This window comes from Penicillium alfredii (assembly GCF_028826965.1).
Source record: "Penicillium alfredii strain IBT 34128 chromosome Unknown utg000001l_segment0_segment0, whole genome shotgun sequence".
Classification (NCBI taxonomy): domain Eukaryota; kingdom Fungi; phylum Ascomycota; class Eurotiomycetes; order Eurotiales; family Aspergillaceae; genus Penicillium; species Penicillium alfredii.
The window spans coordinates 1,131,753-1,153,145 of NW_026622698.1; the positions used below are offsets into that span (position 1 = coordinate 1,131,753).

Below are 21,393 nucleotides of genomic sequence, written 5' to 3' on the forward strand. Positions count from 1 at the left end.
TATCAACTACAATACAATGCACACATCATCACAGAGACGGGCCTGCCTGGATTCTGCTATCTGCGACAAGTGAAGGAAAAAAAAAGGGAGGGAACAAACTCCCAAGCCACGTCCCAACCTCTCTCTCATCCTCTTTCCTCCGATCCTTATCCTCCACCAACAGTACAACCGTTGAGACACAGCGAAGACCAAAAAGAAACAACCGAGTAAAAGGTTGAGAAGAAAAAGAAAAAGAAAAGAAAGCCAATGAACCCCGATGAGAAAAAGGCCAAATGGAATTGCGACGGATTTTTTTTCTTTCTTTTTTTTTCTGTCTTGTTTTTCTTTCATCGTTGAACACGGACGCGGCCGTGGCATGCATGAGAATTGGTCATAATAATCGTTGGATATGACATGTCCCCAGAAAAGCTCTCCGAGGAAGAAAAGCACAGGCGAAACGCAGATTGGAAGCAAAACAGCGCAGAAAACACGATTCTACGACCACGGTACGCCAGGCTTCGCGGAATCTGAATCTAACGGGAGACAAAAGGGAGGATGCAGAAGCGGATTGGAGATAAATCCGAGAAGTCGGGTAGCAGAAAAGGAGCAGGTTAGGTTGGAATAATAATTGCCGATTTCAAATCGCGTACTTGCGCGTCCACTCACGGGCCGTGGCCTCGTACCGCGGCCGGTCCGTCTTGTAAACGTGGGCGATCTCGGGCACCAACGGGTCGTCCGGGTTCGGGTCTGTGAGCATGGAGCAGATCGAGAGCAACACTGTTACGGGGGATGGTTAGAATGGCTGAGGTGACACTATTTCGCGTGCGCGCATGGAATCAACCAACCTTTAGAGATGGTGAGAGCGGGGCTCCATTGGTCCCTCAGGATGTCCAGACAGATGCTGCCGTTCGAGTTGATGTTGGGGTGGTAGATACGGGTGGTGAAGTTGACCTTGGGCGGCTTGAACGGGTAGTCGGTAGGGAAATGGATCGAAAGGAAGAAGACACCCCCAGAGTATGGCGAGTCACCCTATACGCGAGCCTGGATTAGCACTTTGTTACGGTGATTCGGTCGCGGCGCCATGGCTCCAAGGTCCTTGGCTCGGGATTTTTGAAAATTGAAAATTGAAAGTCGAAACAGACAAGACTTACAGGACCCATGATCGTTGCTTGCCAGTGGAACTAGAGAAATCAACCCCCGTCAGTTATCCAAGTTATCGCGTGGGTGGGAAAACCGATCGGCATTGGAGGGGTCCCTCTGCCCCGCCACACGACAGCGCTTCCAACCAGAACATCGAGTATCATACCAGGTCATCTCCAACGGGACCAGCGGAGCAGGACGAGGGGGGATCCCTAGGAAGATCAAAAGTCAGCCACACCCCTGCGGAAAAGATCTATATCCAAGAAATGGACAGATGCTTACCGGCCCAGGTCAGTGAGTTCCTTGTTGATTCGCTTCAGAGCCATAACGACGGAGAATATGTAGACAGCGAAGCTTAAACAATAAAAGAAGAGGAGAAAAGGATCTGCAAGAAGGTTAGGCCAAGAGAGGAAAAAAAGAAAAAGAAAAAGCAGGGAGAAGAGGAACTGGAGGGACTGACCTGATTACGTCTTTGTGTGGAAAAGAAGAAGAGAAAGAATCCGAGCGGAAAGAGGGGGGTTTTGAGGCATTACCGTATTACCAATACGCGCCACACATGACACATCCTGAATCAGCGTTCGGAGCCTGGCGAGAAACCCTTTGTGCCTCAGACCAGGCAGCTTCAAGGTATTCACGGTGTATTGGTGAGGAAAGATATCTTGAATGGGTTGAGAATGCTATTTGCTTTGTCTGGAGTCATTGAGAAGGTTCCTAGGAGTCCTTGAACATGACGTAGGGCTGGTATGTATAGGAGGCCTTGCAACGGAAGTAGAAATGCGATTTGGCTCTGTTTGTTCTCTTGGGTTCGAGTTAGTTCATTTACATGCGACTAATCTATTATTAAATCTCATTAATCCTCGTCAATCAAATCTATCTTAAAATATTGGAAGACCACCGTTCATTACCAGCGGTGCCCAACTGTCCCTCGATGATGTCACGTGCGGGTGAGGCGTAAAAATCCCGCTTTCCTAATGGGGAAGGTTTCCGCTTGATAGTATAACCGCAGTATAAGAGTGCTATATTTTCATATTCAGGTCTGATATATCCTTCTGTATATTTATTTCTACACAAACGCCTGCTTTCCTGTGATGGCCCGGCCCAGGATCAATGCTATTGAAGTCAGTTAGCTCTGCTTCTGTCCGAACTTCGAGTTAAGACACTCACCATGGATATCGCTCTGGCCCTCGTAGGTCTGCACCACAAACAGGTTGGCTACATGGCGCCCAATATGATACTCGTCGCTGGCCGCATTGCCGCCAAAGACTTCTTGCAAACTATAGCAGGATTAGCATACTTTCCAAGGTGAAGAGTGCCAGAAATATTAAAAAAAAAAAAACTTACATGCGTGAGTTTGCCAGTGCTCGGTCACAGTTCTGTCGCTTGACCATCGAGATCATCTCGGGGGTGGCCTTGCCAGCATCCTTGAGGCGAGCCACCTGCACAGCAGCGAGGTTCCCGTAGGCAGCGTCGGTGGCAGCATCAGTCAATTTTTTCTGAATGAGCTGATACTTGGCGAGCGGGTTGCCCTTGAACTGCTTGCGCTCCAGACTGTATTCACGGGCACGTGCCAGACAATCCTCCAGCGCGCCCATGCTACCAAAGGCAATGCCCAGACGAGCGCTGTTCAGACACGTAAAAGGGCCCTTGAGGCCCTCCACGTCTGGGAACATATTCTCCGCGGGCACGGGGCAGTCATCCATCTGGATCATGCCCGTGATGGAAGCGCGCAGAGCGCTCTTGTTCTTAATAGCCGGGGTCTCGAACGTGCCCGGCGGGCAGCGCGAACGCTCGACGACAAACCCACGGATCTTGCCCGTCGACTCAAGCTTTGCCCACACGAGGGCCAGGTCCGCGATGGGCGAGTTTGTAATCCAGGTCTTGCTCCCACTAAGCAGATACATGCCCTTCTGCGTGGGATGCTCGCGCGCCACCGTCTCCATGGACCCCGGATCCGACCCGTGATTGGGTTCCGTCAGTCCAAAACACCCGGCCAACCGGCCCTTGGCCAGCCCCGGCAGAAATCGCTGCTTCTGCTCCTTGGTGCCGAACTCGTAGATCCCCGTCATCGCCAACGAGCTCTGCACCGACATGCCTGACCGATACCCGGAGTCCACGCGCTCCACCTCCTTGGTGATCAGGCCCGATGCCACCGTGCTCGTGCCGGCGCATTCGTACCCCTCGATCGAGGCGCCGAGCAGACCCAGCTCGCCCATTTCCTCGAGGATCCGTCGGTCATAGTCTTCGTTGCGGTAGGCCTCTACTCGGAGGATCGATTCACGTCAGACCATCTCATTTGTAGGGAGGATTGTTGCAACTTGAGCACTGGAAAAGTATAAGGAGTAAAAAGAAGAAACGTACCGAGAACCCGGGGCATCAATCGATCCTGGCAGTATTGCCGTGCCGTATCCTGGATCGCCAATTCCTCTTCCGTCAAGAGCTCCGTCGCGGCCAGAGGGTCTTCCCAGTTGAACACGGCCGACGATGCATACCGTCGGCCTGTCGCGGAGGGGAGACCAGCCTGAAGTGAGCGCGCAGCAGCGCGAAGAAGGGAGCGATTCATCGTCTGAATTTCCACAGGAGAATACCACCTGCAGAACAAGTCGGTGATTCGTTTCGAAGTGTTATCGGACGTTGCGGGGGAAGCTTGATCAAATATGCGCGCGCTAAGACAAGAGACCTCGGCAATTTGGCAGAATCTCCGAATACACTCCCGTCCAACTATGAGAACGCGGCGTTTTGGAATGGGGAAGAAATTCAAATGATTTGGCAGAATCGCCGAGTCTTTTATTTTATATTATGTTATTTTACTGATTCTTATTATTATATTTTTCTTTAGCATGATTGAATGTTTCGCCCGTCTCGGACTTTTTCGGTCATTGGCATCGCATGCCAAAAAGGCCGAACTGACATCATGGAATTGGAGGAGCATTCTCAGGTACACAGAATGATGATTACAGCGCAGATATTGTCGATATTGGTCTATATTCAGGGGTTTATCTTCATTCACTAGCCCCAACAGCCTTCCCTAAGTAGTCCACGGGTCACTCAGAAACCAAGACTATATACAGGAGTAACTTTGGAGCATAAGAAAGGCAGGACATGAGTGAGAACAAAGGATCAAGAATCATATCTTCGTGAGATCACCAGGATCAAGCCGGCATCTGACTTTGAAGAAAATCAAACACGCCCGTGGGGAAATACTCCTCATCGAATCCCCACAGATCCGCCATCATTGGATCAATCGAGCCCTCTGAGAGACCCGGCTCTTGCTTGCCTGGCGCGGCCGGCTCGAATCCATTGCTGCGTTCAGCCGAGAGGGGTGCCACTCCAAGTAGAGGCGGAGGGTGGTTCAAGATGGTATCTCGTTCACCCAGAATCTGAGCCCCAGGAATGACCACCGGTTTGAACAGGGAGGTTGATTCCTGCGGATTTGTCCCCACAGACTGTTGGATGCCTGTGTTTCGTTTCTCCCACTCCTCCAGCCCTGTGAGCATCTTCCGCAGGCCACGAGCAATATGATGGCTGAGGTGGCGCTCGCTGGCGCGCTGGCTGCATGAAACCATCAGTTCCACGATCCGGCCAACCAAAACCCGCACGTAGCCCACATCGACGAGCAGACCGGCTGAAGCGATGGAATTTTGCTGACCCTGGCTACCAGGGATCATCCCATTCGAACATACCTTGGCGGCGATCTTCAACAAAAATACTGCCGCGAAGGTAATCATGCTGTGTAGGTACAGTGGAACACCGACTAGGGCACGCTGGATATCCCGTTCATCCAGGACAACCTGGAGTGTCGCGATCGCCGACTCGACTGCAATGTTGGCTCGTTTTCGACGTTCGGGCGACATACTTCGTGCGGACATTGACGAATGATATGTCCGTAGAGCAACTGAATTCAGCTGCAGCCGAGAAAAGTGATAGTGCATGTATACGGCTTTGTAGGGATACGCACCTACGTGTCGACTCCCAGCTGAAGCGGAAAGTTAGCGAAAGATAAGTGGCTCTTGGGAACGAGGGTCATGCTCACCGAGCCGAGGAAGCCATGCGGATTTCCAATCTCCAAGGAGCGCGTCGAACTGATCAATCTGGGGGAAATCGCTCTCAGGGACCTCCAGGTCGACATCGGGGCCAAATGCAAAATATATACGGGTGAGAATAATAAACAGGTCTACTTGGCTGTGTAGTCGGAGGTCTCCTTGCGAAATGGATGGAGATTGCGTGAAAGTGTTGTGTTGGGTAATGCTGGGATCTTCGTGGATGATAGGTGGTCTGCCGTACGCGATAGAGAAGTGGTGCTCTAGGGTCTGGAAAAGAATTAGTTTCCAGGATGGAACCTGAGGGAGCGTACAGCAAAAGGGCGACATACGTAAAGGAGATACCAGAGCCTCGCTTGTTCCTTATGTTCCGGAGACCCTTGTATGGCTTTGCGATAGCACTGGTGTAGATTGTGCTCGGTGGCAATGCGAACGGCGTACCCTGAGAGCTTCCAGCTGACATCTGCAAGCCAAAAGGCCCCAATGCAGAGAGCGCGTATGTCGTCCATGGTATGATGATGGCCCAGCATCGATTCGGATGCCAGTTTCGCAAACTCCGTATAGCATGTGTCAAATGTGCGCTCCTTGGTTGGCATATGAAGCGCCGTCACGGCTAGAATGGCAGCAGAGAGCATGGAGGATGACCGTCGAACGGATGTCATGTCCTTATGTGCCAGCAAGGCCCCATCCCATAAGTAGCGATTAAGTACCTGGTCAAAGTGATAGAACAACTCCTCCGCCTCCTGGAGTTCCACCACGCCGCGAGAAATAAAATCGGTCACCAATGCCTGGTCCGGTGCATACTGTTGCCCAGGGGAGCTTTCTCGGTTTTCACTCAACTGCGTCACCTCATATAAACTCCCCATTGGTGCTGTTACCAGCGAGTGAGCGCCGGCTTCTTCGCGCTCGAGGGAATACTGTGGTTGCTGTTGCGAGAAAGCGTAGTTTGACGCACTCGACCCCGTCGCTCGGCCGGTGGTACTTTCGGCTGACTCGGCCTTGCTGTATCTCCTTTGTGCAAAGGCAGCGTCGTCTGTCGAGACGGTAGATTCTTTGCGACTTCTCTTCTTCGAGGGTGTCTCGGTCGACGCACCGCCCGCTTGATAGTATGATAGCTCTGGCAGCTGAGCCTTTCTAAGCAGGTCCGTCATTGCCAGCTCTATCATGTTCTTCCACCTGCGCGAACACAAAATTCAGTCAGTATATTTTACCACAGGACTGAGGAATGAAACGGAATACTGACTCTGCTTCATCCTCCAACAACGTCTGGAGGCTCTTGTTTACGATACACTCGAGCCCCATGCGCCGACATCGCGAGCATACCGACCCACCTGCCTTCATGTCACATCGGACCTTATGTCTCTTGCACTCGGTGCATGCCCTTATTTTCCGCGAAATCTTCGGGATGTGTGGCCGCGGGTGATCCTCCGGGGAAAAGGCACCCGGTGAAGCGGACGAGGCATCGCCATTGGCCTCGAATTGTATGCGATTCCGCTTCATACTGACTTGGCTGGTAGACTCATCTCCTCCGCATGGCAGTCTGGGGTTAGCAGAAAAGGCGGGGTCGCCGGAGGTGGGTTCTGTTCTCGACCGAGTTGTAGCCTCAGGCATTAAATGACCTGGATGTGGCTAGTGCAGAGCATCAACTACAATATAATCACGTGATATTTTCATCCCTGTACGAAATAGTTCAAGTCCTTATTAAGTAGGGGGGTACCTATTATATAAAATAAAATATCTAAATAAGTAAGTATTTTAGCTCTACCTTCTTATTTTACCTTAAACTCTAGAAGTAATGTATTCCTTTTCTTTTCTTTTTTTTTTAAATACTTAAGGAAGGTTACATGATAATACATGCGGCATATATACATGTATATCAGTGGTTGTAAACCCCTTCATCGTCTCAGTCATTATCTTCCCACAATACATGAGGTTTGGTTGCTGGGGAGTTAAAAAGGCAATCTACGAGTCACAACGGAGTTAACTTCGTATACCGAAGGGTGAGATTACGGGCGAATACTAATCAGTAGGTCGTATTAGATCTATAAGATAATAAATACAAGCAAACGCAGCTGCCAAGCTGTAGGACCAGTATTAGCCCCGTACGTGGTCGTTAGTCGCTATGGCGTTAACAAATAAGAGAGTACACGCCGGAGTTAACAACGCAATCTCCACCCAAGGACGAAATTATAGGCGAGTATTACTTGGCAGGCTTCTTCGTCTGGGATCTGAGGTGATAAGTATATAAGTAAACGCAGCTTCCAAGTGCAGCTCCCAACCACACCAACGCTCTCATCCTTGTAAGAATGACCACGTCGGCTCAAGACCCTTCCCTGCGCGAGACGAATTGGCTTGCTGTGGCTGGCTATGTCTCTGCGCGCAAGGACACATACCCGTTCATCGATCCCGCCAAAGCCGACCTGGCAGGCAAGTCGGTCTTGATCACGGGCGCCTCCAAGGGCATCGGCAAAGCGACCGCGATCAGCTTCGCCACCGCGGGATGCTCAAACATCCTGCTGGCCGCTCGTTCGGACCTAGCCGATGTCGAGAAAGCCGTCCACGACGCCGCCACGAAGGCAGCCCGGCCCCGGCCATTCGTGCATTCCCTGAAGGTGGACGTGACCTCGGAGAACTCCGTGCAAGCGGCCGCCGAGACCGCGGCAGACGTACTCGACGGCAGCCTCGACGTCCTGATAAACAACGCGGGCTACCTGGAAGAATGGAAGCCCATTGCCGAGTCCGAACCGAGCGAGTGGTGGCGGACTTGGGAGGTCAACATCAAAGGCACCTATCTCGCCGCGCACTTCTTCGTGCCGCTGCTGCTCAAGTCGCAGACTAAGACGGTCATCAATATCAGCAGTGGTGGTGCCCACGTCATGTTTCCCGGTGCGTCGGCCTACCAGACGACCAAGTTCGCCCTCTGCCGCCTCACCGAATTCATGGTCAAGGAATACTCCCAGCAGGGCTTGATCGCCATGTCGCTCCATCCGGGCGGCGTCAAGACCGACCTGGCCATGAACATGCCCCCAGAGAAGCAATCCGTCCTGACCGATACGCCGGAGCTGGCTGCCGACACGCTGGTCTGGCTCGCCCGTGAGCGACGTGACTGGCTCGCCGGCCGATTTGTCTCGGCGAGTTGGGACATGGAGGAGCTGGAGCGGAAGAAGCAGGACGTTCTCCAAAGAGAATTATTCAAGTTCCGCGTGGTGGTTTGAGTCGGATGGCGCAGTTTCCAAGGCTCTTGCGACGCTTTTTTTTCGGCATTCAGACGGAATATGTACACAGCGTTCAATGCTTTTGCGCACCGGTCTACATGAGTATCATAGTAGCATGGATTTGATCTAGTAAGAACGTACACTAACCTCTTGTCACAGTTAGTGTCACGTGGTATTAGATAGTCACGTGTATGGTGTCTACGCTATTCTATTTTGGGTTTAAATGATGCCGCGCCTCCATCAAAGCGCGTTTCGTGTACGGGCCCGGGAGCTTCGCGACGCCCTACACAGCACATTGATCTTGACTCGGACACCAAGATAATTCAGTCAAGATGGGTATTAAAAGTGAGTGGGCAACGTATTCTCTATCTCCTTTGCTTTCTGCTAATCGTGTCTCGTGTAGACCTGTACCAGGTGATCTCCGAAAATGCCCCCGATTCGATTAAAACGGGCGAGATTAAGAACCATTTCGGCCGCAAGGTCGCAATCGTATGTTTCTGGCATGGCTTTTGTGGTGACATATTTCCCGACGGCGTGATGGCTAACGGTTACTTTTTCTGGACAAACAGGATGCGTATGGTTCTCGCGATCTGACAGCCCACGACTTGGGATTCGCTAACCCAGCCCAGATCCATGAGCATCTACAGTTTCCTGATCGCCGTGCGCTCGGAGGGCCAGCAGCTGATGAGTGAGACCGGTGAGACGACATCGCACCTGATGGGCATGTTCTACCGCACACTTCGAATGGTGGACAACGGCATCAAGCCCCTCTACGTCTTTGATGGGGCCCCGCCGAAACTGAAGTCAGGCGAGCTGGCCAAACGTGGAGCACGCAAGGCGGAGGCCACCGAGGCTCACGAGGAGGCCAAGGAAACGGGTACGGCGGAAGAGATCGAGAAGTTCTCGCGGCGAACGGTCCGCGTCACGCGCGAGCACAACGCCGAATGTAAGAAGCTCTTGAAGCTGATGGGGATCCCCTACATTGATGCGCCCACCGAGGCCGAGGCGCAATGCGCGGTCCTGGCACGGGCGGGCAAAGTGTTCGCCGCCGCCTCGGAGGATATGGATACCCTCTGCTTTGAAGCTCCCATTCTCCTGAGACATTTGACGTTTAGCGAGCAGCGAAAGGAACCCATCCAAGAAATTCACTTGAAGCAGGCACTGGAGGGGCTCGGCATGGACCGCAGTCAGGTAGGATATCTTGTCCAGCTGCCCTCAGGAACCCACACTCACCATACCTACCTACTGTATAGTTCATTGACCTGTGTATTCTCCTGGGCTGCGATTACCTGGAACCGATTCCGAAAGTCGGCCCCAGTACTGCGCTCTCCCTAATCAAAGAGCACGGCAGTCTGGAGAAGGTGGTGGAGTACATGCAGAAGGACCCGAAAAAGAAGTATGTGATTCCGGAGGACTGGCCCTACCAAGACGCCCGAGACCTGTTCCTCACTCCGGACGCCCGAGATGCCGACCACCCGGACTGCGATTTCAAGTGGGAAGCCCCAAACATCGATGGCCTGGTTGAATTCCTGGTCACTGACAAGGGTTTCAACGAGGATCGGGTGCGCAACGGAGCCGCCCGCCTGCAGAAGCACCTGAAATCCGCGCAACAGTCCCGATTGGAGGGTTTCTTCAAGCCTGTGGCTCGCACCGATCAAGAGAAGGCCAATTTGAAGCGCAAGCACGATGAGAAGCTCCAGGAGCAGAAGAAGCGCAAGAAGGATGAAGCCAAAGCGAAGAAGGACGCCAAGGCCAAACCGCGCGGGGCGGGCTAGGCCATTCGTCTTATGCTATTTTCTTCTTCTTCTTCTTCTTCTTTTTTCATCTTTTTATTGATGCGAAAGCAACACCCGTTGATCTGACATGAGCTACTCTGGCGTGGGCGTTTGCATGGTTTTCTATCTTCTTTTTCCCCCATCTACTATGCATGGACTGATTTCGAGTGCGGACTCAAGGTCGTTAAGAACATCGCATAAAGCGCAGTGGATCACACCCCCCAAAAAGTGATTCTATTTGATGATACACACAAACATGATGTGTATTTGCATTGGTTCTGCATTGTATCCATCGACTGTGGTATGTGTAGACCGCCAGATCAGACATCAAGAGGCCGGGCGACCGGAGCAAAGGGACGCGGGCCCCTTGACTGATCCTCGCTGTCATGGTGGATGTAAAGCTCCCAAGTACTTTGATTTGCTCTATTGGGGTAGTTCTGGATATTTGAGAAGTGGTTTCTTACTTGGTCAATGCTGGGGTAATGGGAACTAGACAGTCGGTCACCCGGTGGTGTTGTATAGATCGTCGCGGAACTAAGCGAGATCGGACCCGAAGTAGTGATGACGAGAGGTCGGGACTGATCTCAGGGCAGAACACCGTGGGTCTTTCAAATCCAGGTAGAATCTGCTGTCATTATTGAGTTCATCCAGGAAACATGGTTTTTTAAAACAAAGGGAAGGTAGGTAGTGCGGGATCAACGTGTTGACCGACGAGTCCCTTGATTCGATGCATGGACTGATGCAGCCATGATTCTGCAGTGATCCGGGGGTGCTCTTGGTAAGGATATCTATTCTTTGAGATGTCCTTTATAGAGCAGTATTTATCTGAGATGCTGCAACCTTTGAAGATCAGCTTATTTGATTTAATCGGGGTAGAAGGAGTACATAGAACCAGGATATATACATAGATCACCGGTTGCGCCAGACTCCAAGCCGGCATATTACTTCGGGAACAAATCCATGGATATACAACTGACAGAGTCCCATGGAATTGTAAATCAGATCAAATGCTCATGAAATCCCTATTATCCTATTATCCTATTGTTTGGCTCAGACCATGGGTTCGCGACAAAGTGCAGGCATCATGGAGTCACGGGCTGCCACGGGTCCGCGTGAGTAGAACATCGCAAACAGTAGACCAGCCAACTTCAGTAATGATTTGACAGCCATTTAAATGATTGGAAAATGACCCTCGTGACCCCACGAGGCCACCCACGCAGGTCCCCCCAAGGCACCACGCAAGGAGAGCGAGAAGCACGGATCTCATGCGCGATGGAGGACCTGTCATCGCCACTGCCGCGCGCATCGCCATCGACCTCGGGCATAGTACCTCACTCATTCAATAAAATACTGTACAACCTCTCCACTGCTGACTGGGGTTTCCTCGAGCGGAAGAAAGGAGCAGAGTGGAATTCCTCAAAAAATCCCCCAGCCATCGAGGGTCGCCGAAACCAGCGAAAAGAGGGAAACAGGCGATGATCCCCTCCCCGATGGCACCGGAATGTGGGTGTACCAGAAAGCAGTACGTGACTCTGGAGAGAAAGAAGAGAAATGCGCGATTTTGATGGATTCAGGAGAGGAAGACATTGAAGAGAATTTTCTATTAAGAATACGCGAATATAAGCCAAGTCATTCAAGCTGGATAGATAAGCTCATAGAGTAACTACCTACGTATAAAGTGTTTTGATTCTACAGAGAATGCGCGTGGCTGCCCATTCTTCGTCTTCATACGAGAGCCAACCCCAAACAGCCCCCGACTCATCTATGGATATAAAGAAGTACGTGACAATAGACCCGAGACAGGAAGAGTAAGCCAGGAAATATAATATAATCAAACAAGAAAACAAGAAAACAAGGAAAGAAGAAAAGAAGAAAAGAAGAAAAGAAGAAAAAGAATAAAAGAAAAGAAAAGAAAAGAAGTTCAGGAAAGGGACGTTCCCCAGGCTGATCTGGTGTCAACAGCCGCCTATAAATCACGGATGCCCCGCGACCTGTTCCCACCCCTTCTGCTCTTCTTCCCTTCCACATCCTCCTGATTTTTCTTCTTTTTTTCTTCAAACTTCCACCCTCGATATTATATTCTCACTAAATTCTCTTTCTCTTTCTTCTATCTTCTCTCCCATCATGCCTCCCAAGAAAGCAACCAGCGCGTCCAAGAAGGCTGCGCCTGCTGCCCATTCCTCCTACCGCGGTATGTTTTTCTCTGATCTTTCGCCACCACGCTATCGCGTAAACTGAATGGTGACATCGTTCTGGTCGCGAATGCCTGCTGATTCCATCCATGTAGATATGATCAAGGATGCTATTGTGAACGTGAGTTGATCACTGCCGGCGCGAGGCTTGTTGTGATTCGGATCGCGCGCCCGACCGTGTCACGTCCAACCCTTGGGCATGGACCACCACAACACTCGTTTTCAATTTAATTTATGATAATTTCTCATTGCTGACTGGCCTTTCTGTCAATAGCTGAAAGAGCGCAATGGTAGCAGGTATGTTTTTTGTGCGATCCCGTCAAGTCGTGACGTCTTCGCGATCGGCAATCCTGTCGCGTTGTTTGGCCTTGAACACCACTAACTTGGGTTCCCCTTATGACAGCCGCCAGGCCATCAAGAAGTATGTGCAGGCCAACAACAAGATCAACGTCGCGTCTCAGAGCGCCTTTGATGCCCAGTTCAACAAGGCTCTCAAGACCGGCGTTGAGAAGGAAGAGTTCACCCAGCCCAAGGGTAAGTTTTTGCACCCCAGCGCTTTCGCACATTGATTCGTGTGGTACCCCCGTTGCTGGAGAGTGCTCGAGCGGCGGATATGACTGTTGCCACACTCTCTTAGAAGAGACAGCTGACGCGTCGACCACCCAGGCCCCTCTGGTCCCGTGAAGCTCGCGAAGAAGGATGCTGCGGCTAAGCCCGCGGCCAAGCCTGCCGCGAAGCCTGCTGCAAAGCCCGCTGCTAAGACCGCCAAGGTAAGTCTTGCTCTCGCAACTGATCCCCTTCGTGGTGCTAACTGCGCGGGTAGAAGGCTGCCCCCAAGACCGCCGCCAAGAAGGCCGCTCCCAAGAAGGCCACGGCGAAGACGGCCACCAAGAAGACCACGACCAAGAAGACGGCCGCTAAGCCCAAGGCCAACTCTGGCAAGGCCCGCAAGACTTCCACTGCGGTATGTTGACCCTGCTTCTGTTGAACCAGATCGGACTAATCGGATTTTCAGGCTCCTGCCATTGTCGAGCAGCCCAAGGTGATCAGCAAGACCAAGTCGGGTCGGGTCACCAAGACCACCGCTCCGCCGCCATCCAAGGCAGCTCCCAAGAAGCGGGCTACCAAGAAATAGAGGCCCATGGTCTCTTGTTTTGATCCGTTGAAGCTCTCCCCATTTTGTTACGTGCGCATTTCCGGGGAGGGCGTTGGGGACTTTCTTTTGTTCTTCTCTTCCGCTGTAATTTCTTTCTTTCTCTTTGATCTGTGTGGTTCTTGGTCTCCTTGGTGTGTGTGCGTGTGTGGTCTTCTTGGGATATCTTCGTTTATGATGACTTTGCTTTTTTCCAAAGTCGAAGGGATGGCGTCCTCTGGTGGGTTTCAATGGGGGAAATCGTGGTTTTCTTTTTTTTTTTTTTGACTTTCGTCTCGATACGCCAGGGTATTCGTCAGAGACTGCAATTGGAATCTCTTTGGTCTGAAGTGGGTTTGATCGTGATGTATACTGTAGAGAAGAAAATGGGTCTATGACGGGTTCTGCTCAGCCACAGACGGGACCCTTACCGCGAGTATGCTGTCAGCTCAGGGTTTGTTTACTTGATACTCGGCCAGGCTGGTAGGGCTCATGGAGACCCGAGAACCTTGAGAATCTGAAGAATCTTGAATGTGATCCCAGTCCCTCTCCTGTCTTCAGGAGATTGTTGACATGATTTCATATGGGTGGATCGGCTATTTTTGGAGTGGGCCCATCGGAGTACAGTGAAAATACAGAAATAAAATGCTGCCTTGGATGGACATACAGGGGCAGAGTTTTCGTAAATATGCCTCGAGTATGCTCGAGTGTGGGTGGAACAACCACCTTAGAATAACCCTGGAAGTATTAGTACTCAACGTCCACATGGTGAAGGGTAATCGAGATTTTCTCCCCAGGGCAGGCAATTGGGCTTCAGCCACCGTACGAGTATCTACAGAGTATCGTACCCTCAGGATTTCTTCGGATTGGGAGAAAGTGGCCGATGTATCCACATGGCATATTTCTCGATGTCTTCGGTCTTCGATCCTGTATGTATTCAGTCACTGGATGCTGGACTTGTGTAGCCTTCACCGTATACTCCCATCTTTCTCTTTCTCTTCTCTCCTCGGAGTCCTTGCATATCGGATACTGACTGAGGGGTTCGAGTTCTTGGCCTGAGAGAAGCCGGTTTACACCGTGGGATCATCGGCATCAGCAAGGGGATGTGCCAGCGCATCATGAGGGGATATGGACAAGATTGGAGATTGCAGAGAGGACCTTGATGGTAGAAGAAACGAATGAAGATGACGATGAATCAAAAGAGACGAAGAAGAGATTATCGATGGATGCTCCGTAGTTGACAAACAGTACAGTAATTACGACACGCAAGTCCCTTGGCTTTTCTCCCGACATCTCTTCTTCTCTTCTGTATCTTCCTCCTATTTTCCTTTGATCTTCTCCCCCATTGCATAGCGCCTGAATTAGCATTTGTGTTTTTCTCTCTCGATCCCCTGTTTGCGCCAGATCTGGCCTGAACCATGCTGAGTGCGTGAATTGTCGCCCTGGCTTGAAGAATCTTTGACCCCGACCGTGAACCCATCCCAACTCGACTCTCTTTTCCAACAACTCCCTCCCTTCCTCTCGTTCTCATCCACTGGAAACTCCGTCTGGTTCCCAACTTTCCCTGGTTCCCCGCCAATTAAGGGCTCCTGCCGTCACTTCGGGTTGCCGGTCCACGCAGACCTCACGTCACCCGTTCCCCCTCTCTAGTCGACCATGCCATCCTTCTCCAACGACGTCTCCTATCAAACCCCCACTCATCCTCACTCCTTCGATTCACCTCGCAAGTCGCACGACAAAACTCCTGTCAGAAACACCTTCCTGTGGACCAACTGGCCCAACGGCGACGCGAACCACGACGCTCCCCAGAATGACCGCTATCTCACCAATCTGAAGAATGGCAGCGCCTACTCGCTGAATGGCCCCCGGTCGAGTGTCAGTTCCTACACGCGTGATCCGCCGCAATCCAACGGCAGCATGCACTCTCTGGGCAATGGATCGGTCCGGGATCCTCGAGAGTCCGGTCGGCCGTCTGCCATGTTGGACCGGAAGTCGTTCGACGCGGGTCCCGGAGCGGGCTCCACGACCGCGTCTATCTCGAGCCAACCGGTCAATGGGGTCTCTGGCACTCCTCGGTCGTTCCCTGGGAAGCTGATGGTCAACGGGGATTCCCATCGCCCGTCCGCCGATGAGCCCTCCATCTCAGACGTTGCAGCCAGCCCATCGGCCTCGTTTTTACAGATCCCGCAGCCAGATGACACCGGCCGTCACTCCCCAGATCCCGATCGCTTAGCCCCGGGCTCGAAACATAGCCATCACCGCCACTCCTCTCCTCCAGCCCCTTCGGTGGCCGACGGTAGCCTGGCCTTAGACCCGCAGAGCCCCAGTGCACGGCATCGACATTCGCTGCAGGTACCCAGAGCCCCGAGCGTTCGGCGCACCAGCCGAGAGTACACCGAGGACACTGCGTTCAGCAGTGGCCGGTTGTCCCCGACGACGGGTGGCATCCGGCGCACCTCCATTGGCCTGATTCGACGGGCAACGAAAACCCAGTCGGATGGTCCTGCCGACGAAGCACTGCCCGATGAAGATGCGGCCCGCTGGGCTGAAGCCATCAAGCAAAAACGAGCCTCGCGACGGCGACGGGAGGACGACGACGACGAGCGGGTCATCGTGGGGACCAAGGTCGATCAGAACCATGTGAATTATGTCACGGCATATAACATGTTGACTGGAATTCGGTTCACAGTGTCGCGAATCAATGCGAAGATGGATCGGGAACTCACCCTTGCGGACTTTGAAGCCAAGCACAAGTTCTCCTTTGATATGTACGGTTGACCCTGTTTTGGATCTGTTTTGTCCCCACGCCATGGGTACCGGAGTATGAGCTGACCACAACAGAACGGGGAATGAGTTGATTCCTTCCGCCAAGTACGACTTCAAGTTCAAAGACTACGCCCCGTGGGTGTTCCGACGTCTTCGCGCCAAATTTCGATTAGACCCCGCCGATTACCTGATGTCTCTGACGAGCAAGTACATCCTGTCGGAACTAGGCTCGCCTGGAAAGAGTGGTAGCTTCTTCTACTTCTCGCGAGACTACAAGTACATCATCAAAACCATTCACCATGCGGAGCACAAGCTCCTTCGAAAGATTCTCCCCGAGTATTATCGACACGTGGAAGAGAACCCCAACACTCTGATCTCGCAATTCTATGGACTGCACCGTGTCAAGATGGCCTATGGTCGCAAGATCCACTTCGTCGTCATGAACAATCTGTTCCCGCCCCATCGGGATATCCACCAAACGTTCGACCTGAAGGGATCGACAATCGGCCGGGATTTGCAGGAGTCGGACCTGGAGCGCAATCCGCGAGCCACGATGAAGGATCTGAACTGGGTTCGGCGGAATCGTCACCTGCAGTGTGGCCCCTCCAAGCGAGATTTTTTCATCGAGCAACTCAAACGCGATGTCGAATTGCTTAAGAAACTCAAAATCATGGACTATTCTCTGTTGGTCGGCATCCACGATGTTGAACGGGGCAATGAAGAAAAACTGCGCGACAAGACCCTCCAGGTCTTCCAACCTGGCGGTACGCGCGAGGAGGACACCAACCCCAATATGCTGATGCGCACCCCGTCGAAATTGGAGAACGAACGCAAGGCGCGGGAGCTTCGTATGCTGATCAAGCGCGAGCGACCGGTGCCCTTGGACAAAGCGGCGGCAAAGATGCCCGAAGAGATACTTGACGAGCGCAAGTATCATGTTTTCTACGCGGATGACGGGGGCTTCCGAGCGACCCATGAGAATGGCCAACCCGGTGAAGAGATCTACTACCTCGGGATCATCGACTGTCTGACTCACGTAAGTGTTAACAGGTGATACCCGTGGACCAGTCAACCGTTGCAGGGCTGATCTTGTTTCTTTGAACAGTATGGAATGACCAAGAAGATCGAGAATTTCTTCAAAGGCCTATCCAATGACCGTACTCAGATTTCTCCTATCCCTCCCGAGGGCTATGGAGACCGCTTCATTAATTTCATCAAAGGAATCACCATGTCCAAGGAAGAAGTGGAACGACGACGAGACTCCCATGCCTCCGGCCGGCCGTCAGGCGAGAAGAGACGATCTAGATCTTCATCTGTCGAGCGGACGATGCAAGCAGCTGAGAAGGAGGCAGCAAAAGACGTGTCTGTTACACACCCTCGCACATTAGCCACTGTCTGGGATCCTGCAGATGCTGGCGGCCCTGGTCCGACCTCGACTCTTCCGATTGTGGATGAAGCGGGCGAGGCAAGCAGTGTCGGGGGCCACAGCCAACACAGCCGACATGGCCGGCCTGTTTCTGATAAGGATCTACCACCCGTCCCCCAGAATGACCGGCCGCAACCATCCAGCAAAGGCAAAGAGACTGATTGGGGTAAGGGCTGGCCTTTGAGTCCGAACCACCAATAATTCCTCCAGAGAGTCTGGATATTGACACCGTCACTCTCCTTGTTGGATCCCCTTTCCTTCTCCTCTCTGATCTTGTGTTTTTTTTTTTTTTTGGTATTCAGCGAGATATTCCCCCCACTGTTGCTCTTGATAGACCACTTTGTTTTCCTCGGCATGGGTCTGCGTGAGGCATCTCTTTTTTGTGTTGCCCACCAACGGTCCTTTAAGGTACCGTTGATGTTCACGAATGACGTGTGTAATTTCTTTTTGGCTGAGCGATGCTCTCTGTCTCCTTGTTTGGATGACGGTGTCTGGGGATCATCCGTATCCTCGACCCACACTCACTCTCTGTCTCTTTTTCCAATGTCTGTCTCAAGCTCCCAACTTCAAGATGCTCCATCACATCGCTCTTTTGGTGATGGAACCATGCACATTCTCCCCCTCATACTCACTCTATCTCTTCAACATGTCTTTTCCTTGTCCTAACCACTCACGTCCGTGCATAAGGCTCCCATGTCTCTCTCTCTGTCAAACATTTATTTCCTTTTCTTTTTGTTGTCCTTGAAAGGACCAACCGGCACCGACTCTCGGCCCACCGCTCTCAACTCGTTCGTGATCTCCTCTTTCCTTTTTTGTGTGACTTTTCTTTTCTTTTTCTTCCGTTGCTCTATCTTGCCCCGGTGCTTTTTTCTGCCGCTCTTCATACCCTGTACCAATCACTATACCACCTGTGTATCTCGATATTGCGCGCTGTCTGTATTTTCCTAGTCCGAGTCAGCAGACTCTCCAAGCGTGGGAACCTTTTAATTATCTGTCTTTTGTTTTCTTGCTGTGTACAAGGGGTCGTAGATAGTGGATAGTAGCAGTAGACATGCTCTGCCTAGTATATCGGCTATGCTAAGATAGGTATTTCTCTAGAAGATAGACACATACTATCATTGGAAGTAACGGCAAGTTAACTATTCTCCATGGACTTACGGGGCTGCTCAGCGTCAAGTTCACGTCAAGTCCACGTTACTTGGCTCTGGTTTCTTATTAAGACCATTTCTCGGAAAGGACTGATCCCACCTTGGCCTCGAGCAGAAGAGAATACAAACTAAAAGAAAAAAAAAAGAACGAATCATTGGACGAGCATGGATGCACTTTGATTCGAGTAAAAGCAAATAAACGAAGCGAAAAGAAACACCCATCCCCATAGAACGGGGGACAAAAAGACCTTTCCCAATTTCAAGAAGAAAACCAGAGAACCAGAGAACCAAAAAAAAAAAAAACAAAAACAAAAACGCCAGATCTCCTCAGGGCGCTCAAGAAAAGTCAACGAAACCCCAGATGTCAACGACCAGTAGGAGACAAAAAGCAAAGTCCCAGAACGAAAATCACAAGAAAAAGAAAAAGAAAAAAGAGAAGAGAACCGAGAGACGCCCACGTCACATCGAAGAGATCAACGAAAAAAATGGGGCATTCTCCCAAAGACGAAGTAGCAAGGGCGCCGATTTAATCGGTCTTGCCCTGGGTGACCTTGGCCGCCTGGATGGCAGACATCTTCTGCATCCAGCCCTGGGTGGGCTGCGGCTTTTTGACGGTGCGCAGGTCGTCGGTGGCAAAGCCAGAGATGCGCATGTTGTAGCTGCGCTCCAGCACCAGCTGGATGTCGCGCAGCTCGAGGGTGGACGAGGGGCGGAGCTTGGCCAGTCGGCAGGCCTGGGTGATCACGTCGTCCACGAAATCATCGGCCATTTCGAGGAGGAACTGCGAGAAACGGGCGAGGAACGAGAGTCAGCGTTACGTTGACGTTACTTTTTAGACCTGTAGGAAATTAGAATACGTACCTCCTCTGCGTCGGGAGTGAGTCCCTCGCCCTCACCACCGCCAGTCACCTGGCGAACGAGAGTGTCGAGCTTCTTCTTGCTCAGGAGACGCTGGCCTTCACCCTCCAGCACGTAGCCAGGGTGCTTCTGGATCGCGGGCTGACCCATCATGCCCATAGCGCCGTGGCTGGGGCCACCAGAAAGAGAGGGACGTGCAGGGGGCATGGGAGCAGGCTCAGGTGTCGACACGTTAAGGTTCTTGGGGATGGCCATGTTGATGTTACGGGCAGAGGCCTCAGTAGATCGGTTGGCAAGGTAGCCCTGGGGGTGACCTTGCTGGTTAGGGGGGTGGAGCTCATGGTTTGTTGCTGATTTGCGTTGGCTTGGGCAATAGCAGCTTGGTGAGAAAGAGGACGAGGGGGGCCTTGGTTCAGTTGCTGAGGGCCAGGAGGGGTGGGGGTGGGGGTAGAAGAATCAGGGTTGGGAGTTTGACTGAACGTGACTTGAGCACCGGGAGTTCCTTGCTGTGAGGAAGGTTGAGGTCGCTGCGCTGTTTGCTGTGCGTTGGGTGGAACGGGGATTGCCGTAGAGGGAGTTCCCGAGGGTGCCTGCCCTGGCTGCGACGTTGACGGCGACATGGCTTGCCCCGCTTGGTTTCGAGCGGCATTCACGGCCGAATTCACAGTGTGAGGTGCTGGAGTTTGCGCCTGTCCCGCCTGCATTGAAGTCCCATTCCCCACCTGGGTATTAGGAGCTTGCGTGGCAGCAGGAGTTGTGGCCGGAGCAGCTGTCTGGCTAGGAGGTTGATTGATAGCCGGGGCCGGTTGATTTTGGTGTGACTGAGCCTTGAAGCTCTCCTGCTGTTCCTTGAACTTGCTCAAGAATTCACTGCCCTCCCGGAACAGTTTCTCAGCTGCCAATTGTCGGTTCTTGAACTCCTGCACTTCTTCCTGGGTCATGTTGCCCTGGGTCTGTCGCTGGGCAAATTGTTGGCGCATTTCCGCAATTCGGGCCCGTCCAACTTCCTGTTTCTGGAGGGCAATCCCATATCGCAGCCGGGCCTCAGGAATCCAAGTCTGCACCTGCTCTGGCGTCACGTTCGGCGGCAGATAGAAGTTGAGCGCGCTGACCTTGGCCTGGATCTGCGGCAGGAGTTGATTGAGTGACTGGGGGTTGTTCGGTTGATTCCGCTGGCCCGGCTGGCCCGGCTGGCCCTGCTGTGCCGCCTGGAGGGCCTGCTGTCGGTTCTGCTGGAACAGCCGCATCCCTTTCATCAAATTCTGGGACAATGTGGACAGCTTGCTCTGGGCTGTCTGATATTCAGGACTTTTCGGGTCACGCGTGTTGAGAATTTCCCAGAAGCCACGCACCAGCTGGGTATGCTGAGCCTTCTGTTGGTCATTCAGGTGCGGCAGCTTCTGCACTTGATCCGTCCGGATCAGGTTTGAGTGCTGCGGCGGCGGCACCATCCCCTGAGCAGGTTGACCTTGAGACCCGTCCATACTGGCAGTAGATGCCCGGTTTTTGCTCAGATTGGAATCGGAACGGCAGGAGGAAGTGCGGAATGAGTGGCGGCACCGCTATGAGGCGCGGTCTTGAGGCGGAGGCGGTTGAAGGAAGCAAGAATCGTTTCAGCAAAAGGATCTGACAAGGCAACGCAGATTGCACCACCCCAACGAGGTCTCGGCGTTGGGATCTCAGCGGCAAAGTGCGATTAAGGATGCTGCTTGCGCAGAGTGTAAT

At 52.3% G+C, this 21,393-nt stretch overlaps 8 protein-coding genes across 8 annotated transcripts; 4 read left to right on the plus strand and 4 right to left on the minus strand.

Moving 5' to 3' along the window:
• Positions 1-616: 616 nt before the first annotated feature.
• On the minus strand, positions 617-1,445 carry NUU61_000410 (putative ubiquitin conjugating enzyme (UbcD); the record flags this gene model as incomplete). The annotated part of the gene is made up of 5 exons (XM_056650994.1): positions 617-756; positions 825-1,008; positions 1,131-1,160; positions 1,286-1,331; positions 1,402-1,445. The coding sequence occupies 5 exons, from the start codon at positions 1,443-1,445 to the stop codon at positions 617-619; spliced, it is 444 nt and encodes a 147-aa protein (XP_056515844.1).
• Positions 1,446-2,182: 737 nt separating this feature from the next.
• On the minus strand, positions 2,183-3,679 carry NUU61_000411 (acyl-CoA dehydrogenase; the record flags this gene model as incomplete). The annotated part of the gene is made up of 4 exons (XM_056650995.1): positions 2,183-2,229; positions 2,284-2,393; positions 2,461-3,376; positions 3,478-3,679. The coding sequence occupies 4 exons, from the start codon at positions 3,677-3,679 to the stop codon at positions 2,183-2,185; spliced, it is 1,275 nt and encodes a 424-aa protein (XP_056515845.1).
• Positions 3,680-4,268: 589 nt separating this feature from the next.
• Positions 4,269-6,767, minus strand: NUU61_000412 (Zn(II)2Cys6 transcription factor; the record flags this gene model as incomplete). Its single annotated transcript, XM_056650996.1, has 4 exons — positions 4,269-5,092; positions 5,150-5,426; positions 5,489-6,332; positions 6,400-6,767. 4 exons carry the CDS (start codon positions 6,765-6,767, stop codon positions 4,269-4,271), a joined length of 2,313 nt encoding a protein of 770 aa, XP_056515846.1.
• Positions 6,768-7,462: 695 nt separating this feature from the next.
• On the plus strand, positions 7,463-8,371 carry NUU61_000413 (SDR family oxidoreductase; the record flags this gene model as incomplete). The annotated part of the gene is made up of 1 exon (XM_056650997.1): positions 7,463-8,371. The coding sequence occupies one exon, from the start codon at positions 7,463-7,465 to the stop codon at positions 8,369-8,371; it is 909 nt and encodes a 302-aa protein (XP_056515847.1).
• Positions 8,372-8,703: 332 nt separating this feature from the next.
• Positions 8,704-10,146, plus strand: fen1 (multifunctional nuclease RAD27; the record flags this gene model as incomplete). The annotated part of the gene is made up of 5 exons (XM_056650998.1): positions 8,704-8,716; positions 8,775-8,860; positions 8,941-8,945; positions 9,001-9,562; positions 9,625-10,146. 5 exons carry the CDS (start codon positions 8,704-8,706, stop codon positions 10,144-10,146), a joined length of 1,188 nt encoding a protein of 395 aa, XP_056515848.1.
• A 2,124-nt stretch (positions 10,147-12,270) lies between these two features.
• On the plus strand, positions 12,271-13,473 carry NUU61_000415 (histone H1/H5 family protein; the record flags this gene model as incomplete). Its single annotated transcript, XM_056650999.1, has 7 exons — positions 12,271-12,337; positions 12,434-12,459; positions 12,613-12,635; positions 12,742-12,872; positions 13,005-13,108; positions 13,162-13,302; positions 13,354-13,473. The coding sequence occupies 7 exons, from the start codon at positions 12,271-12,273 to the stop codon at positions 13,471-13,473; spliced, it is 612 nt and encodes a 203-aa protein (XP_056515849.1).
• Positions 13,474-15,126: 1,653 nt separating this feature from the next.
• On the plus strand, positions 15,127-17,863 carry NUU61_000416 (1-phosphatidylinositol-4-phosphate 5-kinase; the record flags this gene model as incomplete). The annotated part of the gene is made up of 3 exons (XM_056651000.1): positions 15,127-16,238; positions 16,312-17,272; positions 17,342-17,863. The coding sequence occupies 3 exons, from the start codon at positions 15,127-15,129 to the stop codon at positions 17,861-17,863; spliced, it is 2,595 nt and encodes an 864-aa protein (XP_056515850.1).
• Positions 17,864-19,336: 1,473 nt separating this feature from the next.
• NUU61_000417 (putative transcription initiation factor TFIID subunit 12) lies at positions 19,337-21,152 on the minus strand (the record flags this gene model as incomplete). Its single annotated transcript, XM_056651001.1, is given in 3 exon segments — positions 19,337-19,591; positions 19,672-19,971; positions 19,983-21,152. The coding sequence occupies 3 exon segments, from the start codon at positions 21,150-21,152 to the stop codon at positions 19,337-19,339; spliced, it is 1,725 nt and encodes a 574-aa protein (XP_056515851.1).
• Positions 21,153-21,393: the final 241 nt, after the last annotated feature.